This window comes from Grampus griseus (assembly GCF_964374135.1).
Source record: "Grampus griseus genome assembly, chromosome: 9".
Taxonomy (NCBI): domain Eukaryota; kingdom Metazoa; phylum Chordata; class Mammalia; order Artiodactyla; family Delphinidae; genus Grampus; species Grampus griseus.
Window position 1 is genome coordinate 5,239,572 of NC_139003.1, and position 25,585 is coordinate 5,265,156.

At 38.5% G+C, this 25,585-nt stretch overlaps 2 protein-coding genes across 17 annotated transcripts in view; one reads left to right on the forward strand and one right to left on the reverse strand.

Moving 5' to 3' along the window:
* The window catches only part of KMT2C (lysine methyltransferase 2C), a 294,524-nt gene that overhangs the window by 224,381 nt on the left and 44,558 nt on the right, over positions 1 to 25,585 (forward strand). For 15 of the 16 annotated variants that reach the window (XR_014297239.1, XM_082662534.1, XM_082662543.1 and 12 more), the window contains 13 exons: positions 1,040 to 1,170; positions 4,810 to 4,990; positions 8,726 to 8,830; positions 9,291 to 9,338; positions 10,338 to 10,475; positions 10,657 to 10,689; positions 10,788 to 10,904; positions 16,172 to 16,304; positions 16,539 to 16,753; positions 18,390 to 18,463; positions 19,610 to 19,792; positions 20,504 to 22,432; positions 22,883 to 23,175. Coding sequence is in view for 15 of the 16 variants with exons in the window: in XM_082662534.1 (XP_082518660.1) it covers positions 1,040 to 1,170; positions 4,810 to 4,990; positions 8,726 to 8,830; positions 9,291 to 9,338; positions 10,338 to 10,475; positions 10,657 to 10,689; positions 10,788 to 10,904; positions 16,172 to 16,304; positions 16,539 to 16,753; positions 18,390 to 18,463; positions 19,610 to 19,792; positions 20,504 to 22,432; positions 22,883 to 23,175 (3,580 nt within the window). In the remaining variant the exon portion in view is untranslated. The remainder of the gene's footprint in view (positions 1 to 1,039; positions 1,171 to 4,809; positions 4,991 to 8,725; positions 8,831 to 9,290; positions 9,339 to 10,337; positions 10,476 to 10,656; positions 10,690 to 10,787; positions 10,905 to 16,171; positions 16,305 to 16,538; positions 16,754 to 18,389; positions 18,464 to 19,609; positions 19,793 to 20,503; positions 22,433 to 22,882; positions 23,176 to 25,585) is intronic. The other variant, XM_082662544.1, reaches the window with a different exon arrangement.
* Positions 12,337 to 12,588, reverse strand: LOC309827522 (small ribosomal subunit protein eS27-like; the record flags this gene model as incomplete). The annotated part of the gene is made up of 1 exon (XM_082662211.1): positions 12,337 to 12,588. One exon carries the CDS (start codon positions 12,586 to 12,588, stop codon positions 12,337 to 12,339), a length of 252 nt encoding a protein of 83 aa, XP_082518337.1.

Consider the following 25,585-nt stretch of genomic DNA (forward strand, 5'->3'; position numbering starts at 1 on the left):
ACGCGGGCCCCTCACTGCTGTGGCCTCTCCCGTTGCGGAGCGCAGGCTCAGCGGCCATGGCTCACGGGCCCAGCTGCTCCGCGGCATGTGGGATCTTCCCGGACCGGGGCATGAACCCGTGTCCCCTGCATCGGCAGGCGGACTCTCAACCACTGCGCCACCAGGGAAGCACTACTGCTGTATTTTTTAAAAAATGTTCAGAAAATGTTTATCCACTATGTTTAGTTGTTTTCAGTCCACCTATGTAGTCTGGCAACAAAAGTGCCCACACTGATTTTCAGAAGGCATGTGCCTTTTGCCTAAAGTATGTGAGGGTATCATTTGATTGCTTGCTTACCTGCTTTAACTGGTGTACTTGTTTTATTGCTAAGTTCATAGTCCAACATTTTGGATTTTCTCATTCTTTGATTTTAAATTTGAGCATTCATAGCATATTTATTATCATATTCATAGATAGTCATATATTATCACAATATGTATGTACTCCAGACACCTAATTTGCAGTAAATCCCTGAACTTGAATTGCTGGATTGAAGGACACACATTTTTTAAAAGACTTTTGTTAGATAGTCCCAATAAACTCTAGCAAAAGGTTGTACCCACTAAATTCCCTTTAGTAGTGTTCGAGTAGCCATTTATCCATACTCATTAGCATTGAGTATGTATTTTCCTTCTTTTAATCTTTAACAAAATGTCAACATTAAAAAAATCAAGTTTCTACTTTGTGAAGAAGAAAATACTCATTAAGAAACAATGGGAAGCATGCTGATAATAAGTAGACATGAAATGAATTTTTTATGATACTTAAAAATTAATAAACTTACTTTGAGGCCTTTTTATGAAAAAGGTAATTTGTCAGGTCATTATGCTGTGTACCTTAAACTTAGTTGTATGTCAGTTATATCTCAATAAAACTGAAAGAAAAAGGAAAAAGCTTGTTTATGTGGAACTGTATGTTGGTAAGTTATAAAATTACTTTTGATGGGCTTATCTGAAAATTTTAAATACCACATATTTATAAATGTGACTATTGTTTCAGGCTGGAGTGAGCAGTTACCAGATACTCTAGTTGATGAATCTGTTTCTGTTACTGAAAACACTGAAAAAATAAAGAAGAGATACCGAAAAAGGAAAAATAAGCTTGAAGAAATTTTCCCTGCCTATTTACAAGTAATATTTTGCTTTATATTATTTATTTGTTAATGAAAGAAACGTAAAGTGATGTATCGAGTTTTGAAAAAGAGTTTTGTTGTTTTTGTACATGTTTTAATCAGTCATCATAAATGCCATTTTTTATCTTCCAGAGCCTCTTAAACATTACATTTATCTTCTTTGTGCTTTGATACTTTTTACAAAGTTCTTTTTTTAATCCCAGTTTTTCATTTATAAATTTCATAAGAAACACAAGAACTCTTTGGCTGGGAAAAGCTCATTCTTCCAAACCAGTTATACCTGTGTGCTCTGCAAACGCAAGTCTGGTGGACAGCTTCCTTTGCTAGTACGGGTTACAGTAATTATGTTCACTGAATGATGATGGGTTTTTAGCTGCCAGAATTGCAGCTTTCATAATATTTACCACTTTTAGAGGCCTAGTGAACCAAAGGTTTAGGCTGAACTGTTTTTGTTTTCTAAAATATACATCAGGAAAATATCCCTCAATATGAAGAAATTGTTTGATAGATGTAAATAGAAATCCTTCTAGTTCATCTTGTAAACATTAAGTCTCAGAAGAGTTCAAGGCCATGTGGTACATTGGAAAGAACCCTACATCAGAAATAGGACTGAGCTGTAAAGGCTGGCTCAGCCATAGCTCATTCTAGATTCTTGAGCATGTAATTCATCCTTCCTTGGCCTCTCTTCCTTCATGTGTAGAAATTGAATTGGATCAGACTGTCATTGAGTGTCCATCTGATCTGTCCCTCCCACGCAGCTATGGCGAACATAGATAGCTCTTCATTGCTTGAGTTGTAATGTTTTTTTTTAACCTTAATTTTCCAATTAGCTATTACTAATTTAATTGGTTTTAAAGGCATTTCCTTTCAATTAACATACAGCTTCCTCAATTTTTTTAGTAATTAGAAGTGTAAAATTCAAATATTCATTTGACTAAAATGTCTTCTATATTTATCAAATAAGACTTTAAAGCATAAGTACCTTAAGTATATAATAATATTTATGAGTGAATTTTTGTTAGACAACTAACATCATAAGGGCAGTGTCCATTTTAAAGAGTGCAGTCTTTAAAGTCAGAGCCCTGGGTTTGAATGCCACTATTGCTACCAGTTAGCTATGTGATTTTGTTTTATTTAACAACTCTGTGCCCCAGTTTTCTCATCTATAAAATTGTGGTAATACCTACTGTACAGAAATGTTGAGAGATGAAATAAGAATTGTGGATGTAAAGTGCTTAACTCTGCACCTTACATTTTATCTATCTTTAATAAATGTTTTATTTTCCCCTTATTCCCTTCACATACCTATTCATTCTAGCTTTGTACCTTTAAAAAATATGTAACAGTAATTTTATTGTTCAGGAAATAGAACCATTTATTGTTTAGATTATATTTAATTGCACCCTTTGTGTTGTCTCCTGTGCCCTTCACCTCCCATCTTAATAGTCCTTCCTGGGAGTATTGAGTAGATGGCATGCCCCCCTCCTCCTGTTGACCCTTCTGTAAAGTGTAATGTACATTTAGGAAGCTTTCTTTAGCTTTTTAATGGAAGTATTGATATGAAAACTGACCATTTCATACTTTTGCAAAAGAGCCTTTAAAAATAGTGGATCTGATTTCCTGATTACTGCTGTGATCTAAATCTGTTGATCGGGATTGTTTCTTTTGGTGTACAGGTGTAATTCCCCTGTTGTCCATCAGTAATATATAGCTTTTTTGATGTGCAGGAACCTTTTGTGATAGTACTATTTCTTGGACATCTTGTGATAGCAATTGTATTTTTTTTCGCCATTGTTCAGGGGTGGGGTGGGGCATACATAATATATAGTGATGAAAACCCGCCAGGAATTCAGTAACAGTGTTTTTCTAGCTTTTCTTTATTAATCACAACAGTGTCAAGATAAACTATAAATAATTGTATAATCCACCCAGTAGAAATAGTTACCTGGCCTATTAAGAGCTGGTGGTACCACATGGCCATAGGAACCCCTGTAGTAGATCTGAAGTCCCCAGGTTCTGGTCATCACCGAACACTATTAAGTCACAAACCAGGTGGAGCCACTCCCTTACGTTAACTGCACGAAACAAAAAGCCGCCAAAGTAGTAAGAACGTAACAGTTTTTGATAAATACCACTAAATTCATCATGGGTCATATTAGGAAAAAATTCTTGCTAATGGTGGTCTCAGATTTCTCAGATTTATACTGAAGGCATTAAGTAAATGATCTATAAAGTTCTAAGATGCTTTCCTAATGATAAAAGCATTGCCAGTATAAGAAACAAATCATCTCCTGCCCAGTGCTCTATATTTGTGGGTTTTCAAATTTCTTTTTCATAGTGAAATAACTTCTTCATTTAAAAAAAGTGAAAATTTCAAATCAAATATTCATCGCCTCTACCAGACTTCACATACCTCCTCCCCTGTCCCTTTTCAAAAGTTAACAGCTTGGTGTTTATCCTTTCAGAACTTTTAAAATAATTTATTTTTGTATAGTCTTGGTTTGTATTTTATGTTTTGCTGGACATATCACTCAACTTGCTTTCTTTTAATACTGTATCTTAGAGCTTCTTTTTTTTTGACTGCATAATTCTACATCCTTTTTAAAAATTGATGTATTTTATAGTATGGATATCTATAATTTATTTAGTCATATGCTTTTTGACAGACATTGAGTCTGTTTTCTCTTTTTGGTATTACTAAAAAATGCTGCAGTGAACCTTTTTTGTGTATGTGTCTTTGGCAAGAGTGTATTAAATGTTGGTAGTTACTGCAAAATTGCCCTCCACCAAGAATCCCCTTTCCAGGCAGACCACATTGTAGACAATAGAGTTTTGGGGTTGAAGTAAGTGAAGGGGGTCCCCAGTGCTTCCTTTTGTTCTCTTTATTGATGCTTGAGAAGTTTGGGGGAGATCTAGAGCTGTAAGGAGCCCAGCTTGAAAGAGTGGTCTCTACAGTAGAGCAAGTATATTGAAATGGAGAAAAGTTAATATGAGTAAACGGATAAAAAGCCATAGCCTTTAATAGCCATACATTTTGTACACATAGTTTGTTTAAAATGACTATAAAAACCCTCTTTCAGATTTATAGCATGTGAAGTCTTTAATATGGTTGTGTGCATTAGTATGAGAATACTAAATCTATCTGAAGTATATAAATATTAAAGCTGTAGATCAAACCCTTGTGCTATCCTCTGTAGAGAATCTATAAATATTAATAATATTCATGAAATTTTAGTTTTTCTTATAATATGAATTAAGGTGCCACACTGTTACAAATTTATCCATTTTTAAATTTAATTGTAATCTAATCTGGGAGTATCGAATTATTATACTGCAGTTGGTAGAAACATATGTGACAGAATTGTGTGGTTTTATTTGCATAATTTTATTTGATTCTTGTAAAAAAAAAACCCAAAAAGCCTTATTTTTAAAATTCCGGTCAATTCTTTATATAAAAGAATTGACAGGCTATCTCTATAATTATTTATATATTTCTATATTCAATTTTTATATTGTTAAATACTAAGCTTTTCTGTTATTTCTGCCTTCTTATCAAAATGATGACAGAATTATCTGTTCTCAGTTTAGAATTTTATAACTAAGTCAATTGTTCTCATATGTGCTTATCTTTATCTAGGAAGCTTTCTTTGGAAAAGATCTTCTAGATACAACTAGACAAAACAGACTAAGTTTAGATAATCTATCAGAAGATACAGCTCAGCTTTCTTACAAAACAAACATGAACACAAATTTCTTGGATCCTTCCTTAGATCCACTACTTAGTTCATCCTCAACTCCAGCAAAACCTGGAACTCACGGTATGTGGAATCAGTGACAAACTTTTCTTTATCGCATTACATTCATCTTCCTTTTAATCAAACCTTTGAAATGCTTTAGTTTGGCCTCATACGCATTTTAAAAATTAACTTTATTGAAGTACCAGGTCTATAAGATTTATCAAATAAGTTTATCTGTGTAACAACCACTAAATCAACTCCTGTGAGTGGCGAAGGAAAATGTTTGGTTTACAGTTTGCTGAGGGTAATGTAAGGGAGTGTAATTAGGCCATAGTTGGTGAGTTATAAATATAATAGTCTTCAACTTAGGTAGATTTTTGTTAATTACATAGCCCCAAGAAATTCAGAAGAGGAAAAGAGTGCTGTAGCTGGGAACTGGCTGTTCCACTGTGATAACAAAGTGAAATATATTTCAGATCAGTTTCTCACTACTGAGGGTTTGGGCCAGATAAACCTTTGTTGGAGGAGGGAGGCTGTCCTGATATTTAGCAGCATCTCTGTCCTTATGATGTCATAATGATCAAAAATGTCTCCAGATATTGCCAAATGTCTCTGCAAAACTGTCCCCTATTGAGACCCACTGCCCTAGCTATAGTGAATATGGGGACTACCTAGAATCAGAGAACGGTATGAGAGCTTAATGTTTATTAATATTAACGTCAGCAAGGCTCTCAGAGGTTTAACTAGTTAGGTATCACAAAGTTTTTCCTCCACTTCTGTATTTTTTATCTCGCTTTCAATTAGAAATTTAATGTTCTTCTGACAGGCTTCCTTTTGCCATTGAATTACATTTATTACTCCTTTAATCTTATAAACTCAGTTTGGAAAACAATCTTAAGGCAGCAGCCTTCCACTGAAAGATGACTTTTGATATATTAAGTAGTTACAGCTTCATTAACTTACCACTATCCTGGATGGAAATACAGGCTTTTATTTTTTATTTTAACTTCTTGAAATAATTAGAAGCAATCTTATCCCCTTGTTATTTGAATGCACCCAGCATGGGAGTAAAGGCCATGCTCTTTGTTTAATGTTAGCAGATCATTTTACTTTAGTTGTTGTTTTGAGTACTTACCTGCTCTGATCCCATGTTAATATGTTGTTAAAATAATGCATAGTGAAAGACTTGTCGGCCCTTCAAAGGATGTCTTACTCTGAAGGATTATCTTATAAAAGTCTTGACTAGCCATTTAAAGACTTACATAGAAGGAAATTGCCCTTGAGTTTTCATAAGGAAAAGAACTGAGGTTGGAAGGAGACATATTGTGACTGGAAAGACATTGCTGTACACTATTTTTATTCCTGTTTCCTTTATTTGAAGTTGTTTTTTCCACAGAACTCCTGAAGAGAGAATACTTTAATGATAAAGCCAAAATGTAGAGGACTAGAGTAATACACATTTCAAAACCTAGGTTAAATATAATGTCCTGTGCAGTCGAACCACTCTCTTGCCACTATGATGGAAATTCAAAAGTAATGGCTTCCTTTTTAAAAATACTTTATTCAATGTAGTCCATTACATCAGTTTTAATAATTTGTTGATAAGATACAAAATTTCTTCAGGTAGAGGAGAACTTTTAAAACATGGTCCTTTAAAAAACGCTGGTTGTAATTTGTTTAGTAGAATTCCATTGGTTTAAAACAAACAAGCCCGCAAACCTTAACCCTGGAACAATTATCCCCCAATTTTTTTTCTTTCAAGTGTACTGTTTTCTAGAGAATACATTATTGAAATAATTTGATTTCTTAAAAACTTTACAAATATTTGGGCATACAGAATTTACTTTAGCTCAATTTAAAAAATTATATTTTTATGTATGTCTGAATTCTATTTGAGAAGTATACGTTTAATGGGACAAGACTATTTTCATAGAAATATTTGATCTAGAATCTGGAGTATTTTATGTCCTCCCCTCCTCTCCTTTTTTTTTAATAAATTTTTAATTGAAGTATAGTTGATTGACAATGCCGTGCCAATGTCTGCCTTACAGCAGAGTGACTCAGCTATGCACATATATATTTTTAAAATATTCTTTTCCATTATGGTTTATCATAGGATATTGAATATAGTTCTCTGTGCTATACAGTAGGACCTTGTTGTTTATCCATTCTAAATATGAATCCTTTTTTTCCTTAAGTAAAAGTATAGTCCAAATGGATAAAAATATTCAGATATCCCTTAACTTAAATGACTAATAAAGTTTCTAAAGGTAGCCTAAATATTTTCCTGCTTGATTAGGCCAGAAACCCTGGTAGTTCTCCTTGACTCTTCATTATCTCATATTCCACATCTGATATCTCCGCAAGTTTGCCTCTGCCTTCAAATGATATCCCAAAGCCGACCACTCCTAACCTCACCCTCCCACCACAGTCTTGTGGGCTGGTACCACCTCTCACTTAGACCCGTCCAAGGCCTGCTGACTGATCCATCTCCCCTCTTGCCAACATGCCTTACCCCCTCCTCCACCCCCGTCGGTTCTGCGCCTGGCAACCAGCGTTTCCTTGTAAGATGTCAGTCACACCCTCCTCTGGCAGTCGTCCAGCAACTTCCCATTATACAGTTGACCCCTGAACAACAGGGGTTTGAACTGCGAGGGTCCACTTATATGAGGATTTTTTCCACTGATACGTACAGGAGTCCTACCATCCCTGGCTGCCTGAATCTGCAGAGGTGGAAATGAGGATATAGGGAGGGCCGACCACAAGTCATATTCGGATTTTTGACTGTGTGGAGGGTCGGTGCCCCTCACCCCCATGTTGTTCAAGGGTCAGCTGTACTTTATACTTCAGAATAAAGCTCAGTCTTCGCCTTGACTTGTAAAACCATCCATAATCTTGCTTAACTGCCTTTTCAATCTCTTACCACTCTTTCCCTTTCTTACCGCAAGCACTGGCCCCTTGTCTTGACAAAACTCTTCCTGCTCTGGTCTTTGCATCTGCTTTTCCCTTTGCCTGAGGTACTCTCTCCATTTTAGGGCATATGCTCCCGTAGCTTGTTTATTAGATTTGTGCTTGGTAACCACCTTTAAAAGGCCTTCCCTGACCACTTTATCTAATATCTAACAGTATTTCCACATCTTATTCTGGATCCTTCTTTCCTTATTGCTTATCTTTATAGCACTTACACTGCTGTCATTTATTTACTGTCAGACTCCCTCTGCGAAAGTAAGCTCTGGAGGCCATGCACTTTGTTTTAGTCACTTCTGTATTCCCAGTGGCTGGACCAGTGCCTGTTAACATAATCCATAGCCATAATTCTGTGGGTGCTCAAACACTTTCTTGAATAAATAAGTGAATTAATCAGTGTTAAGGGTAAAGCTGGAAGTAGGCATTTAACTAGATGGTATCTGGTTTATACTTTACAAGGAACTTCTAAACAGTAGGTTTGCCTTTAATATTTTATTTATCTTCTGGAGTGTTTTCCAGATGTCATTTTTAGTGATGCCACTTTCTTAATTTTTTGCTTTGTTTCACTTTTATTGCCTGTGGGTTTTATTTTAAATTTTATTTTATTGTTAATATACAGTAGTCACAAAAACAAAAGTCTTAATTTTTAATGTTTTGTTACTGAAAATGTTGGAGTGCCTTTTCTATGAAAAATTCCTTACTTTAGAAGTAATAAACTTTTTATGACTCTAGTACTTACCTCAGTATCTGCTGTATTCTAGATATTTAGTAAATGGTTGAATGAGTGAGTTTTAGAATTTAATGTCTAGGAAAATACTGACACTTTACAAACATACTTACTGCGCTTAGGCACTGCTGATGATCCCTTAGCCGATATTTCCGAAGTCTTAAACACAGATGATGACATTCTTGGAATAATTTCAGACGACCTTGCAAAATCAGTTGATCATTCAGGTATATATGAGTACTGTTTGCCCAGTGTCTATTTTATGATGTGAGTGAGAGGTATGTGTGTGAAACAAGCTTAGTCTTTTCTCTGAAACTGAAAAAAAAATTTTTTTCTTTCTTTTTCTTCCTTCCTTCCTTCCTTCCTTCCTTCCTTCCTTCCTTCCTCCCTCCCTCCCTCCCTCCCTCCCTCCCTCCCTCCCTCCCTCCCCTCCCCTCCCCTCCCCTCCCCTCCCCTCCCCTCCCCTCCCCTTCCTTTGTCAAAGAACTCATCATTTTATTTGATCTGCCTTGGCTTTCCTGCTTTAAGAGGGGAAATAGCAAGTTAGTTAATTTCTGTTGCCTGTCTAATTGCATCAGATTTAAGGCCTGTTGCCTTAGAGTCCTGCTGTACCTGTTTCTTCTTTTGTTTGCACCGTCCCCCAGCTCCCGTGGTAATCATCCATTTTATTTGGTTTGGGTCTTGTAGGTCTTGATTTATGCACTTTCCAGGTTGAGAGCTCATCTTGTCCATTTGGTAAGAAACTGAGCAATGGATGACGGCTGACTAGAAGTAGTCTTTTTTTTTTTAAATAGTGATTTCAGCTGAAACAACCTGTAGGTGCATGTGTATTTGTTATAGTGCTAATTTGTCACTAATCCAACTTTGCTTTTCCCTTTGTGCGTGCAGCTAAAGCATGGTACAACTGTACTGTGTTTTGGATGACTTTCTCTGTAGTGTTCTTTTTTTTTTTAAATGAATGGTTTTATTCATGTTAGTATGTAATTTATAATATTACCCAAATATTATAGAGTTAGTTCCTATAAGAGCAGATAAGTTCCAGATAAGAGCAGATGAAATTTTACTTTTTGATAGCAGTAATATTGAGGAGGAAGCATGATAAAGTAGATAAACCAGTTTTAAATGTGACTATTGCTTAAAAACCAATTTATATGAGATAAAGCATGTAATAAACATAATCTGTATATTGTTTTTGACTACAGAATATTTCAAAAATATGATCTGTAGTTGAAATTATTCACAAAAGGATAATTTTTACAAGGCATTAAAAATTTTAGAGCTTGTCATTAATTTGTGTGAAACTTGTTTCACAAACTGCATATGATAAGTTGAACCATACATTTGAAACACTGTCTTCTAAGTTTAAGCAGTTAATTGTATATTAAACATTGTATATTGATTCTTCTTAGAGAGTCCTGTCTTAGTAATATGCTGCTTATTTTTTTGTGGAAGTTAGCACTTTAGAACCAGATGTGTTCTTTGGTTTCTCAGGGAATGTGTTTGCATTGATTAAACCGTACCTTTAAGCAGCACCCAAGTTTATAGATACATTGTGCCTAATTTTTACTGATTGACTCTCCAGATTGATTTAGGAATCCAGATTAATTCAGAATTACAGGCTTCTCATCGCTCTGTGTTAATCATATGGTTGTGTTTTAATGCAGGGAAATAGTGTAGTGCATTCTGTGTGAGTGTTCAGAGTTCACTTTTTAATACGCATACCTTGCTCCTCAGCTGGAATAGACCTTGGTGCCGGCGTTGATGATCCTTCCTCTTTGCCTCAGCCAAGTGTCAATCAGAGTTCACGACCGTTAAGTGAAGAGCAGCTCGATGGCATCCTCAGCCCTGAACTAGACAAAATGGTCACAGATGGTAAAATATTTGCCCTACATCTAGGCTTTCTAAAAGACATGAGTAAATATGATTTTCAAAGATTTCTGCATGCTTATTTACAATTTAACTTCTCTTCTGATAATTTTATGTCAAATGCTGTTTTGTATCAGTATATTGAAATGATGGTTGTTAATATTTCCACCTCTTTATTTTATTCTAGGAGCAATTCTTGGGAAGTTATATAAAATACCAGGTATTTGTGTTTTGATTTTTAGTTTATAAGAATGGAATTCCCTGTGCTTTGGCTCTGTAGCCCTTTAATCGTACTGTCATTGGAACTGTGTCTCCTAGAGCTTGGAGGAAAGGATGTGGAGGACTTGTTTACCGCTGTGCTCAGTCCTGCAGCCACGCAGCCAGCTTCCGTACCACAGCCTCCGGCGCCTCCGCTGCTGCCCGCGCACGCTCAGGGTATGTCGCCTCTCGAAAAGTGTTGTAAGCATGGCTCTGCGGTGTGTGTCCCTCAGGAACCACGCACACAAACTGATGGCAGAAAGCCCTCTTTTGTGCCGATGGAAGAGTACCAATCTCTGAGTTTCCCTCAGTTACACACCTACCTCCCTGACATCCTCTGGAAATCGGCGATTCTCTTCATGGCCAGAATTCTTCTGCTCACTTGATCTGCGGTGCCACTATTAACAGTGCCTGCCTTCTTCCCGTCCCCCAGTCCCAGTCCCAGCTCACTTTTACTCAGTCCTTCCTGCAAAGATGTTTGGAGAACTGCTCCCCCCTCACCTGACTGCCTTAGACTCATCCATCTGGTCTCAGTTTCACTGTCATTTCCTCAGTGGTTAGCAAATCACCACCTCCACACCTCCCCCATGCTTTTCATTGGGAGCATGTGGTGCAGATGTAAATGACTGTTTGGGTAATTATGGTTTTCCCTTTAGATTGTGAGCTCCTTGAAGGCTTGGGTCACATCTGTCTTCACCACTGTATACCTTGCCACAGAGTATGTCCTTAGTACATACTTTCAGAGTAAATCAGTGGCCTTTCTACCACTGTCGACTATGAAATTCCTAATTCTGTGGAAATTTGCCTATTTTGTTTAATCCACTTTCTTCTGCCTATTTGTAACTACTTGCAGAACAAGTTTAAGGCTTTCCTTTCTCCCTCTGCCTGGACAGCTAAAATCTGATAGGCTAGAAGTAAAATTTGTGGGAGTAGGTAGGTAAGGTGGTAGTGCTGCCAGTCTGGGAATCTCCTATAGAAGGGAGATGGTGGTGTGTATTCTTGATGATTTGAATAATGGGTCATTTCTCTATATCCTGTTGTCACTGCTTCATGATTATATACTGAATTGAATAATTTGTAATGATACTTTTATAAGCTCATACACTGTTTTTGTGTAAGTGCTGAAATGTACAAATAATTTAATGTTATCTTTACTACCAATTTTGTGTATACATGAAAAAATTCTATAACGCACATAATTGAAATATTTTAGTTTCTACCAGTTTAGCCTCTAAACATAAATTTACCTTGATTTTTGCTAGACTAAACACGTGATTTACATTTGGATAAAACAGACATCATAAGTGCTTCTTGCCTTAATTGTTCCCATATGCTGTCTTAATGATTAAGAACTCTTCAATATTTCTCTTCTCAACATATAAAAAAAACTATCTCCATGTTTTCTGAAACTAAAAGTATGTATTTCAGAAATCAAATCATTTAAACATGTATTCCTTTATAAAAGGTTTTATGATCATTGTTTAAATCATTTCACTGTGCTGTCTCATTTTTAATAAGGTTTTGAAGGTTGGGGGCAGTTGATTTATTTTTTTCTACCCAAAATGTGCTTATTGGGATGGTTTCCCATTCATCTTGATTCCGGCAGCTTTTAGTGCTGCTTCCGTCTGGAGGAGCATCCTTCTGTAAGCCTTGCTTTTCCTCCTGTAGGCTGGCAGAGGACAGTAGAGCAGCCAACACACAAAACTACTGTGTGTGCATGGCTAGAGACGGTGGTGATTATATAGCATCCTGGGCATTTCACATCCATGAAATAGGAACTGGGGCTCTGCACCAGGCGCTTCTTCTTGTGTTTCCTCTTCTCTTCTGGAGAGGGATGAAGGAGATCCTTTGCGAGAGGCATGTTCTCGTGGGGAGGTCATCACCGTCGGAAAGGTGGGGTTGATCTTTTTTTTTGCGTAGGAGTCGCTAAGATTTCAGCATTCATGTTTGAAAGAATAATAATTTAAGGATAAAGCATGATCAGGTCACATGCAGGGAGACCACACAGATATTCAAGAATGGCAACTCTAACATTTTCCAGGGCAAAGGAAGAGAGGTAAGTGGTCAGTGTTTAAGAAGGCAGAACAAAAAGTACGCGTGGGACTGAATTGTGTCTACACAGCTAGGCATTGGCAGTTGGCCTTTTTTTCTCCAGGTTTCTGAGAGGCACTGGAGACCTCACACCAGTGAAATGACCTGATGAGTTACACATTTCGGCAGAGTAGCTCTGATGTCAGTATTGGAAATGGATTTGACACAAGAAGAGTTGTACTAATGAGTTTATTGCAGTTGGGACTGAGTTAGAATTTGGGCTCCATTTAAATATATCTGCAGTGCTAATTGAAAGGAGGAAATGGATTTGAGAGACAGTGATGTTAGAATAAGTAGGATAGTGCTACCAAATGGATGTAAGATGTGAGAAAAAAGGAAATAAATTGAACTAGACTATATATAAGCCAGGCTTGCCTAGAGGACAACCAGTCATGCTGTAAACTGGAAACATGGAACAAAGAAGCGTGCACGCACGCGTATGTGCTTGTGTGCGTGTGTGTGTGTTGTAGGGGAACAAAGAAGCACGCGTGTGTGTGTGTGTGTGTTGTGGGGGAACAAAGAAGCGCGCGTGTGTGTGTGTGTGTGTGTGTGTGTGTTGTAGGGGGAGGGTAGTGGAGATGTAATGAATTTAGTTTTAGGCCATTTTTAGTTAGAAATGGGACATACACATTGTTCTGACTTACAGGCAGTTGCAGTTGTTCAAGGCTATAGATGAAAATTTAGGAATTGTCTGTTTAGTGGTTGGAAGGGTGAGGTTTCTTAAGAATATACTGCCAGTAGAGTACAGAATCTTGAAGAACTCTTTTTAATTAAATAATGAGTTACATGCTTAAGTCAACTGATTTCTATTATACACTCCTTTCCCCTTTTGAAGCATTAGGTGGAAGTGAAAAAAGCTGAGAGATGGAGACGCTGAGTGAGACGTATAGGATCTTCGCAGTGGCCGTCATCAGGCTGTAGGGTCGGGTGGGGTGAAAGGCACTGTTTCACTGGATGGTGAGATTGCTGTGATCTTCAGTGGAACAGCTTAGTAGGAGCGATGAGGAGAAGGGCAGAGTGTGATGTGTTGACACTTTTACAGAAGGTCAGAAAGCGGAGAAGGGAAATTTCAAGAAGATCGAGACAGTAACTTGAAATCACTTTAGGTGAAAGTTCCATGAAGTGACTTTGCAATTCTTACCATGGTTTATGCCTTGAAAAAGATACTAGTGTGACCAGGTATGGTAGACTTGAGAGAATGGGAAAAAGACCACCTCCTAGTTAAAATAATAACAAAGGGAAAATGCTTTGCATCTATTTATGTGTACTTAAGTTATTTAATTTCTCTGGGTCTTTTTGCATAAATGGAGCTACACGTAATAACCCATTTCATGGCCTGGTTGTGAGGACCAAAGAGTTAATTAACACATGTAAAGGTTTTGGAACAGTGCCAGGCATATACTAAATTGCTAATGAGTAATAGCTATTGTTATGTAAGGTTTCAGTCTAGTCGTATTGCAGGTACAGTAGTCAGTGCTGATAGCTCCAGGATAGATCACATTCTCACTACCAGGAAGGGAGCTTTTCTTTATCCTAACTACATGAAAGGCATTTAATATTTTTCAATAAAATATCATATTCCTTAGTGGAACCTACTTTTCTCTAAAGTTAAAAAATAGAAGTAGCATTCTACTTGGAATAAGTGCAGAAATCTTGCTTCTTAATCCGATCCTTGGAGTGAACTTAAGTGTCCTGAGACACTTGTTGTGGAGTCCAGATCCAGTGGGCCCAGCTCTGCCGTTCTGCAGGAGAAGCCCTAACCTGGAAGTCAGATGATTCCAGGACCACCGTCCTTGAGACAAAGCCTGAAAAGCTGCGGGCAGTCAGCCCCAGTGTCCTCAGACGAGCTTGAGGGTCGTAACGGAGGGTCTGGTTTGGCTGAAAGGACATTATGTAGTGTAGAACATTATGTGGGCAGGACACTTCGTTATTTTTTCTAATAGCTTGGCAAGTGGTTGGGTTAGGTGTTCTGTGTCACTATACCAGGTGTGCCCAGTATTAACCAACTTTGTAACTGATTTTCATTTGTATAATTAACTGGTGATGTGGATCTCCTAGTGTTGTTCTGAGTGTTACGACGTAAGTAGAGGCCGTGTATTTATTATGTCTTTAAATTGGAAGGGTTTTCTCCCCACCTTCCAGTTTTATTGAGATATAGTTGACATACAGCACTGCATAGTTTAGGGTGTACAGCATAGTGATTTGACATACGTCGTGAAATGATTACCACTGTATGTTTATGGAAGGGGTTTTTGAAGGTACACCAAAAAAAGGTGGGTTTTTTGTTTGTTTGTTTTTTTGCTGGAAAACTGCTTGGTTAAGGACAGTTGGCTTATTTCCAAATCGTTTAGGAAAATAGATGATTGCAATAGGGGTTGGAGTTATATGCTTGTGGAGAGTTTGGAGAAACACAAGGTGGTCTTATTATGGTTTGCCTAATGTCTATTTAGAAAGAAGATGTGAAGGTACTGGAATGAGAATTAAAATACATTTGGGGGCTGAAACTGCAAGTAATGAAAATTAGGTCAAAACCAGAAATTATTTATTTTTACAGCAGTCATGCAGTTTATAATGGCAGATGAGATGTTGCTTGTTGTTCCAAAGTACTTTAGAGAAAGCGTCAATTTGGGAGTAATAGGTGTTTTTTTCATATAAGGGACATCTGTTTGTAAATTTTGAGTGAAAAAGAATGTTTGATACAACTCACTAGCATTTGTTGAGATTGATTCTTTTTTTATTTATTTTTATTTTTTTGTGGTACGCGGGCCTCTCACTGCTGTGGCCTCTCCCGTCGCGGAGCACAGGCTCCGGACACGCAGGCTCAGCAACCATGGCTTATGGGCCCAGCCGCTCCGCGGCATGTGGGATCTTCCCGGATCGGGGCACGAACCCATGTCCCCTGCATCGGCAGGCGGACTCCCAAACACTGTGCCACCAGAGAAGCCCTGATTCCTTTTTTAGAGCTCATATGTACTGCATACTTACTGCATAGCAGGCACTGTGCTGAAAACTGCACATACAGTATGCCAGATACATTATAGAATACCTTCATTTTATAGAAACAGTGATTGATTCTGCTTATAACAAGTAGCAGAATTAAGATTCAAGCTCAGGGCCGTCAGACTCCAAAACACATGCTACTTCCATTATACCATAATGAAGTAAACAGAATTATAGAGTCCATATTTCAAAATTTTATAACCTAGTCACTCTTTAAGCGATATTTTACAGTATAATATTGGGGGGAAAATCCTACTTTTAAGTAGTGTTACGAATTTTTATTTAAAAATATTTCCGCCACTTTTTAATTATTTTTTAATAATATGCAAAAATTGCTGCTTTCTTCTTTTAAGATGTTTTTTCACGGATGCCACTCGTGAATGGCCTTATCGGACCTAGTCCTCATCTCGCACATAATTCTTTGCCTCCTGGAAGTGGACTGGGAACCTTCCCTGCTGTAGCGCAGCCCCCCTACACTGATGCCAGGTATTTAAAAGCCTCCACGTTCTACGGAAACGTAAATCTTTTTTGTTATATGAATGGTTATTGGTCTGAGTGATCGTGCACAGTGTTAGTGTGTTGCACTCATTGTGATCTTTGCGAAAAATCATCAAACATTTTAGCTATTTTGTAATAATAGGTTTAATGAAACTGTACTTGACCATAGTACTTAGAAAGTTATTTTATGTTTATGAAGTAAAGTTGTTTATTATTTGCCAGGGATAAAAATCCAGCATTTAATCCAATGGCAAGTGACCCTAATGGCTCTTGGACATCATCAGCTCCCACTATGGAAGGAGAAAATGATACAATGTCAAATGCCCAGAGAAGCACACTCAAGTGGGAGAAAGAGGAGGCCCTGGGTGAAATGGCAACAGTAGCACCAGTTCTCTACACAAATATTAATTTCCCCAACCTAAAGGAAGAATTCCCAGGTAAGTCACGGATATATCACTGCTTACATGTGACCAGCTTTCCCACACGGCACAGGCTTTTTTTGTTCTTGTCTCACTATAACAGAGAGCCTGTGTATCACCATTAATTTTTATCTAGTGTGACTCTGCACAATGTGAAGATTCCCTAGATATCTAGAAACATCTTGCATTTTCTTAGTCCTAAGCCCGGTACCGATTTGCATATTTTCCAGAAGTTAATTTCAATTAATGAAGTGATTCCAGCTCCTAGCAGTCTTTTTAAATACATGGAAGTCAGTGTTGTGTTATATGTGTAATTGTACAAGAAAATTCCTAGAATAAAAAGCTTATCATTTAATCAGAAGTATTAAGTTAGGCTAAATCAGACTCCATTCTAAGTATTGTTCACATTGAAACTAACTCGGAATTATTTCCCCTTCTTCCCAACTGTCTAGCCCATTTGAAAAAAGCAGATGGTACAGTGGTACCATTTTTGAAAATTCTCATTAGCAAGAGGATGAAACATTTGGAATAATGTCACTTACAGAATATTTGTAAGCAAATGCTCATTTAGTATCTTGAGTTCATGTTGCAAGACAAACTAGGATTTGAAAAGGTCACTTAAGCTTTGTCTTGCAATAGTTTCCCAGCTGTCATATAGCTCTTTTAAATTACTAGAGGAGTACTTAAAAGTGGATTTTTTTATGGATGACCCCTGTCTTTTTTGGTTTGGCCACCTTGTAGTACTTTATATATTATTCATAGAAATAAATGCTACCTTATCTAACAAGAAAAGTCAGTGGTTTAATGCAGGGCTGTCTGTTAAAGCAGTATACACATTCTTCAAGGGTTTTTTGTGTGTGTGTGTGTTTTTTTAACCACAGTTTTATTTGCTGCTTAGAGATGAGTATATCTGGTTCTATTAAGTCACTTAGTGTCAGTGTAAACATTGTCCTTAGATTGGAGCTGTAGGTTTCCTTTTTTTTAATGTAATTTTCTTTAATAGATGTACTGTGTGATTCTAGAACCTCATGAAATACCATGTTAAGGCTGTTGGTCTGCAGCTGATTTCCATTTTCACTGGCTATTTCAAAGCTTTCTGTTTATAAATATGGACAAAAGCATTTCTACATTTATTGCTAACTGTTGATCTCACCCACATTTCATTTTGTGTACTGTCCTGACACTGAGTTCATAGAAGGGGCTTGAAATCATTGCTTTTCCGTATCTTTGTTGTGCACAAGTGCTGATGAGATGCTTATTTTTAATAATGATTACTTCCTTTTGGTCAACTTGATAGAATTCTCTTGAGTACAGATGTTTTCCAAAACGTTTAGCTTTGGTCCTGGTAGCATCTTACATGGTTGAGGGAAGTTATTATGTTTGGCTTAACTTTATCTTGGCTGCTTAGAACTTTGATTTAAAAACTTCCCAGCTCCACCGGTGAGATTGTTAATGAGGCAGCACTCCATTCAGAAATATGTTTGGTCTGCTGTGTGCCAGGAACTTTATACCATACAAAGAACTAAATACAGGACTATCATTTATGAAAATATGGGCAGAATAAGTTTAACTGTTAGCAGTTTATCAACCTTTTGATTAAGACGCATCATTACCGTGGTTCTGTGAATGTGTCTACTGTGTTCTTTTGTTGCAGACTGGACTACTAGAGTGAAGCAAATTGCCAAGCTGTGGAGAAAAGCAAGCTCTCAGGAAAGAGCACCATACGTGGTATTTAAAAAAACTCACATGTATCATGCCTTCAGACACAATACGTGAATCTTATTATTATCGTCTTAGGTTCATAAAAAGATTTCCCATTCCAAAAAACATATGTTAAATACTTGTACAACTAATAAACAGCTTTGTTTTATAGTGTTTTCCTAACTCATGATGTCTTAATATAGAGGGTGACATTTTCATAAGCTGGTTAATAGAACCAGTATGTTGAAGATTGAAATCACTTATCCTAGGAGCGTGTTTAACTCATTTCACTTTTAAATTGTTTTATCTCTTCGAAAGAGTACTACATTTTGCAGCCACATTAATGTGCCTCAGTTTCTTCCACAATAAGCTCTTTTTGTATTAGGTTTAGTAGAGGATTTTGAAAGAGGTATACCTGGACACCTTTAAGGAGCTTTTGAAACATGGACTTGGCCAGGAATTATTAGGGTATTTTATAAGATTCACAGTTCAGATGGTGACTTATTTTCTCCCAAAGAGCCAAATTAAGATTGTCAACTGGATCCAAATCCTTGCTTTCATTTGAAAGCATATGATATCTGCATTACCGTTTTGAAAAATACATGTACTTATTTTCTACTTTGATCTTCAGCAGACATACTGTCAGTGATAATGACTGCTTGGATCAAGCAGAAAATTTTGGTGGGGGGATGTGTTGATGATGCTTTGCTTTGTTTTACCTTGACTGGCAGAGGTAATGGCAGGATATTTTTAATATTTCTCAATGATTTTTCTTTTTTTAACGTTAAGCTTCAGGTTCCAGATTTTAGATTTGGAGGATTGATTTGGTATTTTCCTTTTCTCTAAATTGAGAGAGATATTAATTGTTCCATTTTTGAAGAGTCTGTTACAAAAATTAGGATTGAAAATATTAGATTACACCTGGGTTCTCTAGCCTGGTTCAAATAGAGAGATGGAAATATGTCTTCAGTTGAAACATGCCTTATAAAAGGGAAAAGTGGGGTAGTGTCCAGATCTTTTCACACAAGAGGCTGTAAGTTCTCAAGATTAATATTTCAACTGTTTACAACTATTTAACCCAACTTTTTCTTGCTTTTGTATGATAAAATTTGCCATAGTTTTATTTAATTTTAACATATACTGGGAGATAATTTTCTTCTCCTTTTTTCAAAGCAAAAAGCCAGAGATAACAGAGCTGCTTTACGCATTAATAAAGTACAGATGTCAAATGATTCCATGAAAAGGCAGCAGCAGCAAGATAGCATCGATCCCAGCTCTCGTATTGATTCAGATCTTTTTAAAGATCCACTAAAGCAAAGAGAATCGGAACATGAACAGGAATGGAAATTCAGACAGGTGTGTGTTTCCGTTTCTTTAAGAATTGGCTTTTTAGGACTTCCCTAGTGGTGCAGTGGTTAAGAATCCGCCTGCCAATGCAGGGGACATGGGTTCGAGCCCTGGTCCAGGAAGATTCCACATACCATGGAGCAACTAAGCCCATGCGCCACAACTACTGAGACTGCGCTCTAGAGCCCACGAGCCACAACTACTGAGCCCACCTGCCTAGAGCCCGTGCTCCACAACAAGAGAAGCCACCACGATGAGAAGCCCGCGCACCGCAATGAAGAGTAGCCCCCCGCTCGCCGCAACCAGAGAAAGCCCACCCAGCAACGAAGACCCAACGCGGCCAAAAATAAAAAGATAAATAAATTAATTAATTTAGAAGAATTTGCTTTTTGAGAAAAGAGCTGTTTATGATACAGTTTCAGCTATAGTTCTTACTACAATATAAAAATTTGATTTAAAATAGACTTTCCTTTCTCAGTAAAATATATTTAAGTTGATTTTGGGAAGTTTTAATAAATATTATAAACGATATGCTGCCGTAGACATTCGGTATACTGTGATGAATAATAGTCTCTCCTCTTGAGGAATTTACAATAGGGGAGCAATCTGGAAACTGACGACATCAAATGAATAAATTTTCTGTTGCTGTTCCCCCCTGCCCCGTGACAGCTATATTCTTCCTTAGCCGTATGATTGTTTTTTTCTTTCCTATTCCAACAGCAAATGCGGCAGAAAAGTAAGCAGCAGGCTAAGATTGAAGCCACCCAGAAGCTGGAGCAGGTGAAGAACGAGCAGCAACAGCAGCAGCAGCAGCAGCAGCAGCAGCAGCAGCAGCAGCAGCAGCAGCAGCAGCAGCAGCAGCAGCTGGGCCCTCAGCCTCTTCTGGGGCAGTCTGGCTCGGACACGCCGAGTGGCGGCATCCAGAGCCCCCTGACCCCGCAGCCTGGCAATGGAAATACGTCTCCTGCACAGCCCTTCCATAAAGACCTGTTTGCAAAGCAGCTGCCCGGCACCCCCACTTCCGCGCCATCAGATGACGTGTTTGTAAAACCGCAAGCTCCACCCCCTCCTCCGGCGCCGTCCCGGATCTCCATCCCAGAGAGTCTGTCACAGGCTCAGGCTTCTCAGCCGCCTTCCCCACAGATGTTTTCCCCTGGATCTTCTAACTCCCGGCCGCCATCTCCAGCGGATCCTTATGCGAAAATGGTTGGTACCCCAAGACCACCTGCTGGGGGCCATGGTTTTTCCAGAAGAAATTCTGCACTGGTGGAAAACTGTGCACCTTTACCGTCCGTATCTAGGCCCACTCAGATGAGCGAGACAACAGCAAGTAGGCCATCCCCAGTCAGAGATCTATGTTCTTCCTCCACAGCAAGTAGTGACCCCTATGCAAAGCCTCCAGACACACCTAGGCCTGTGATGACAGATCCATTTCCCAAACCCTTAGGCCTGCCCCGGTCTCCTGTAGTTTCGGAACAAACTGCAAAAGGTCCTCTAGCGTCTGGAACCAATGACCACTTTACTAAACCGTCGCCTAGGGCAGATGCGTTTCAAAGACAACGGATACCTGATCCATATGCTCGACCCTTGTTGACACCTGCACCTCTTGATAGTGGTCCCGGACCTTTTAAAGCTCCAATGCAGCCGCCCGCATCCTCCCAGGACCCTTATGGGTCAGTGTCACAGGCACCGAGGCGATTGTCTGTTGACCCTTATGAAAGGCCTGCTTTGACACCACGACCTGTAGATAACTTTTCTCATAACCAGTCAAGTGATCCATATAGCCAGCCTCCCGTCACCCCACATCCAGCAATGAATGAATCCTTTGCTCATCCTTCAAGGGCTTTTCCCCAGCCTGGAACCATATCAAGGCCAACATCTCAGGACCCATATTCCCAACCTCCAGGAACTCCACGTCCTATTGTAGATTCCTATTCCCAGCCCCCAGGAACATCTCGCTCCAATCCAGACCCCTATTCTCAACCTCCTGGAACTCCCCGGCCCACCACCATCGGCCCGTATAGTCAGCAGCCACCAGCCCCAAGGCCGTCTGCACAAGCAGACTTATTTGTTACATCTGCAGCTAATCAGAGACGTTCTGACCCACGTGCTCACCCTCCTGGAACACCGAGACCTGGAATTTCTGTTCCTTACTCTCAACCACCAGCAATACCGAGGCCAAGGATTTCAGAGGGTTTTACTAGGTCCTCAATGACAAGACCAGTCCTCATGCCAAATCAGGATCCTTTCCTGCATGCAGCACAAAATCGAGGAGCAGCCTTACCTGGCCCTTTGGTAAGGCCACCTGATGCGTGTTCCCAAACACCCAGGCCACCTGGACCTGGTCTTTCAGACACTTTTAGCCGTGTCTCCCCATCTGCCCCTCGTGACCCCTATGATCAGACTCCCATGACTCCGAGATCTCAGTCTGACTCTTTCGGAACAAGTCAGGTTGCCCACGATGTCGCTGATCAGCCACGGCCTAGATCAGAGGGGAGCTTCAGTGCACCTTCCAGCTCACCCATGAATTCTCAAGGCCAGCAGTTCTCCGGTGTGTCCCAGCTTCCCGGACCTGTACCGACCTCAGGAGTCACCGATACACAGAGCACTGCAAACATGTCTCAAGCAGATACAGAGAAACTGAGACAGGTAAACAGGTTGAATGTTCTCAGATGTTTTAAGTGTGTTATTTGAGAATGCTGTTCATCTTATCAAATTGAGTAATTTATGTACAGCTGTTAAAGTCAATCTGTTCTGTAGAATTGGTCATACTGCGAAGAAGAAAAATGAAATTGGTAAAATCAACACTGATGAATTGGGCTTATTCTTTTATCTAATTTCAGTTTTCATGAGTTGGTAGGGGAATTCTTAAATATGAAAGGTTCAGTTTTGTGATAGTTGTATGGCAAGGAAAAGGACCCAAATCATCACTTTATTTTTTATAACCGATTGAATATTTAAGTGTAGCTAGTGTTTTATCATACTTTGAAATATTATGGTATTTTAAACATTACCATAGTCAAGAATCCGAAGCATTGAGACTTAAAAAGCTATTACTTTTTAAAAAGTCCCGGTCATTTTTTGTTTCTTTCCGTTCAGCGACAGAAGTTACGTGAAATCATCCTCCAGCAGCAACAGCAGAAGAAGCTGGCAGGTCGACAGGAGAAAGGGTCACAGGCCCCAGGAGCAGTGCCTCATCCGGGGCCCCTGCAGCACTGGCAGCCGGAGAGTGCCAGCCAGGCTTTTACTAGGCCTCCCCCGCCCTATCCTGGGAGCATCGGGTCCTCCATTGGCCCTCCTCTAGGACCTAGATATGCTGCTTTCCCAAAAGACCCGCGTGGACCCTGTACTCCTGATGTTACTGGTATGGGGATGAGACCTCATGGATTTAGGTAATGCGTTTAGTTTCTTGACATTTAAATAGCTAATAGAAGGGAATATGCACGACTGAAATTATTTTGTTTGGGACCATTTTTTAATTGTATAGTTAATTAACAATGTTGTGTTAGTTTCACGTGTACAGCAAAGGGATTCAGTGTCATATATATATATGTGTGTATATATATACATATGTATATATATTCTTTGAAATTACTCTTAATCAAGAAGTTTATGCTGTTTTTTACTTTTTGATCCCTTTGAGATATGATCAACATTATTTTTCACTAATGAGAGGTCGTGGGTTTTTCTTTAAACCCCTCAGTACCCAACACAGTGTAAAAGCACTCCCTTTGTTATTAAATACTGACTGTACTAGCCTTACGTCACAGCCACAGCGATGGAGTTTATCCTACCAGTCAAACCTTTAAAATGTAACTGCCCTATTCCTTCAAAGCCTACTGTGATGTGATGAGTGAGAATTATTCTCTCCTTAGATTTTTAATTTTAATTTACATGGTAAATATTTGTGGAAATTTCAAAATTGAAAGGATGTTTTCCTGTAGGAATTTTTTGTGATGAGTGGTTTCCATCTTTGAAGTGGCTAGTAGAACAATCAAAGCCAAATGTAGGCCTGAGTTATAATAAGGATTATATTATAACATAATAATATTTCTTTAACATATGCTTTTCATTTTATCAGGTATAGTTTTTAGTCTAATACCTACCTCCATGTTAAAGGTTTACCCTTGTTTTCCTTTTCTCTTTCTCCTTTTGCCTGTTGCTATTTTTTTTTTGGTTTTTTTTTTTTGGAAAAAATTACATTACAATTTTATTATTGTAAGCAAATTAAATTCCAAAGGAAATACTTTTAGAAACAAAAAGGTTGGAATTTTGGAGTCAATCTTCAGATTTTTTGTGGTAATCCTGGTAGGATTTTTAAAGATTGTCAGACATACGCAGTCTGCTATCTTTTTTTTTGTTTCTTTGTTTCTGCTTTATAACAAAGTGAATCAGTTATACATATACATATGTTCCCATATCTCTTTCCTCTTGCATCTCCCTCCCTCCCACCCTCCCTATCCCACCTCTCCAGGCAGTCACAAAGCACCTAGCTGATATCCCTGTGCTATGCGGCTGCTTCCCACTAGCTATCTACCTTACCTTTGGTAGTGCATATATGTCCATGCCACTCTCTCGCTTTGTCACAGCTTACCCTTCCCCCTCCCCATATACTCAAGTCCATTCTCTAGTAGGTCTGTGTCTTTATTCCTGTCTTACCCCTGGGTTCTTCATGACATTTTTTTTTTCTTAAATTCCATATATATGTGTTAGCATATGGTATTTGTCTTTCTCTTTCTGCCTTACTTCACTCTGTATGACAGATTATAGGTCTATCCACCTCATTACAGATAGATCAATTTCATTTTTTTATGGCTGAGTAATATTCCATTGTATATATGTGCCACACTTTCTTTATCCATTCATCCGATGTTGGACACTTAGCTTGCTTCCATGTCCTGGCTACTGTAAATAGAGCTGCAATGAACATTTTGGTACATGACTCTTTTTGAATTATGGTTTTCTCAGGGTATATGCCCAGTAGTGGGATTACTGGGTCATATGGTAGTTCTATTTTTAGTTTTTTAAGGAACCTCCATACTGTTCTCCATAGTGGCTGTATCAATTCACATTCCCACCAGCAGTGCAAGAGTGTACCCTTTTCTCCACACCCTCTCCAGCATTTATTGTTTGTAGATTTTTTGATGATGGCCATTCTGACTGGTGTGAGATGATATCTCATTGTAGTTTTGATTTGCATTTCTCTAATGATTAATGATGTTGAGCATCCTTTCATGTGTTTGTTGGCAGTCTGTATATCTTCTTTGGAGAAATGTCTGTTTAGGTCTTCTGCCCATTTATGGATTGGGTTGTTTGTATTTTTGTTATTGAGCTGCATGAGCTGCTTATAAATTTTGGAGATTAATCCTTTGTCCGTTGCTTCATTTGCAAATATTTTCTCCCATTCTGAGGGTTGTCTTTTGGTCTTGTTTATGGTTTCCTTTGCTGTGCAAAAGCTTTGAAGTTTCATTAGGTCCCATTTGTTTATTTTTGTTTTTATTTCCATTTCTCTAGGAGGTGGGTCAAAAAGGATCTTGCTGTGATTTATGTCATAGAGTGTTCTGCCTATGTTTTCCTCTAAGAGTTTGATAGTTTCTGGCCTTACATTTAGGTCTGTAATCCATTTTGAGCTTATTTTTGTGTATGGTGTTGGGGAGTGATCTAATCTCATACTTTTACATGTACCTGTCCAGTTTTCCCAGCACCACTTATTGAAGAGGCTGTCCTTTCGCCACTGGACATTTCTGCCTCCTTTATCAAAGATAAGGTGACCATATGTGCGTGGGTTCATCCCTGTGCTTT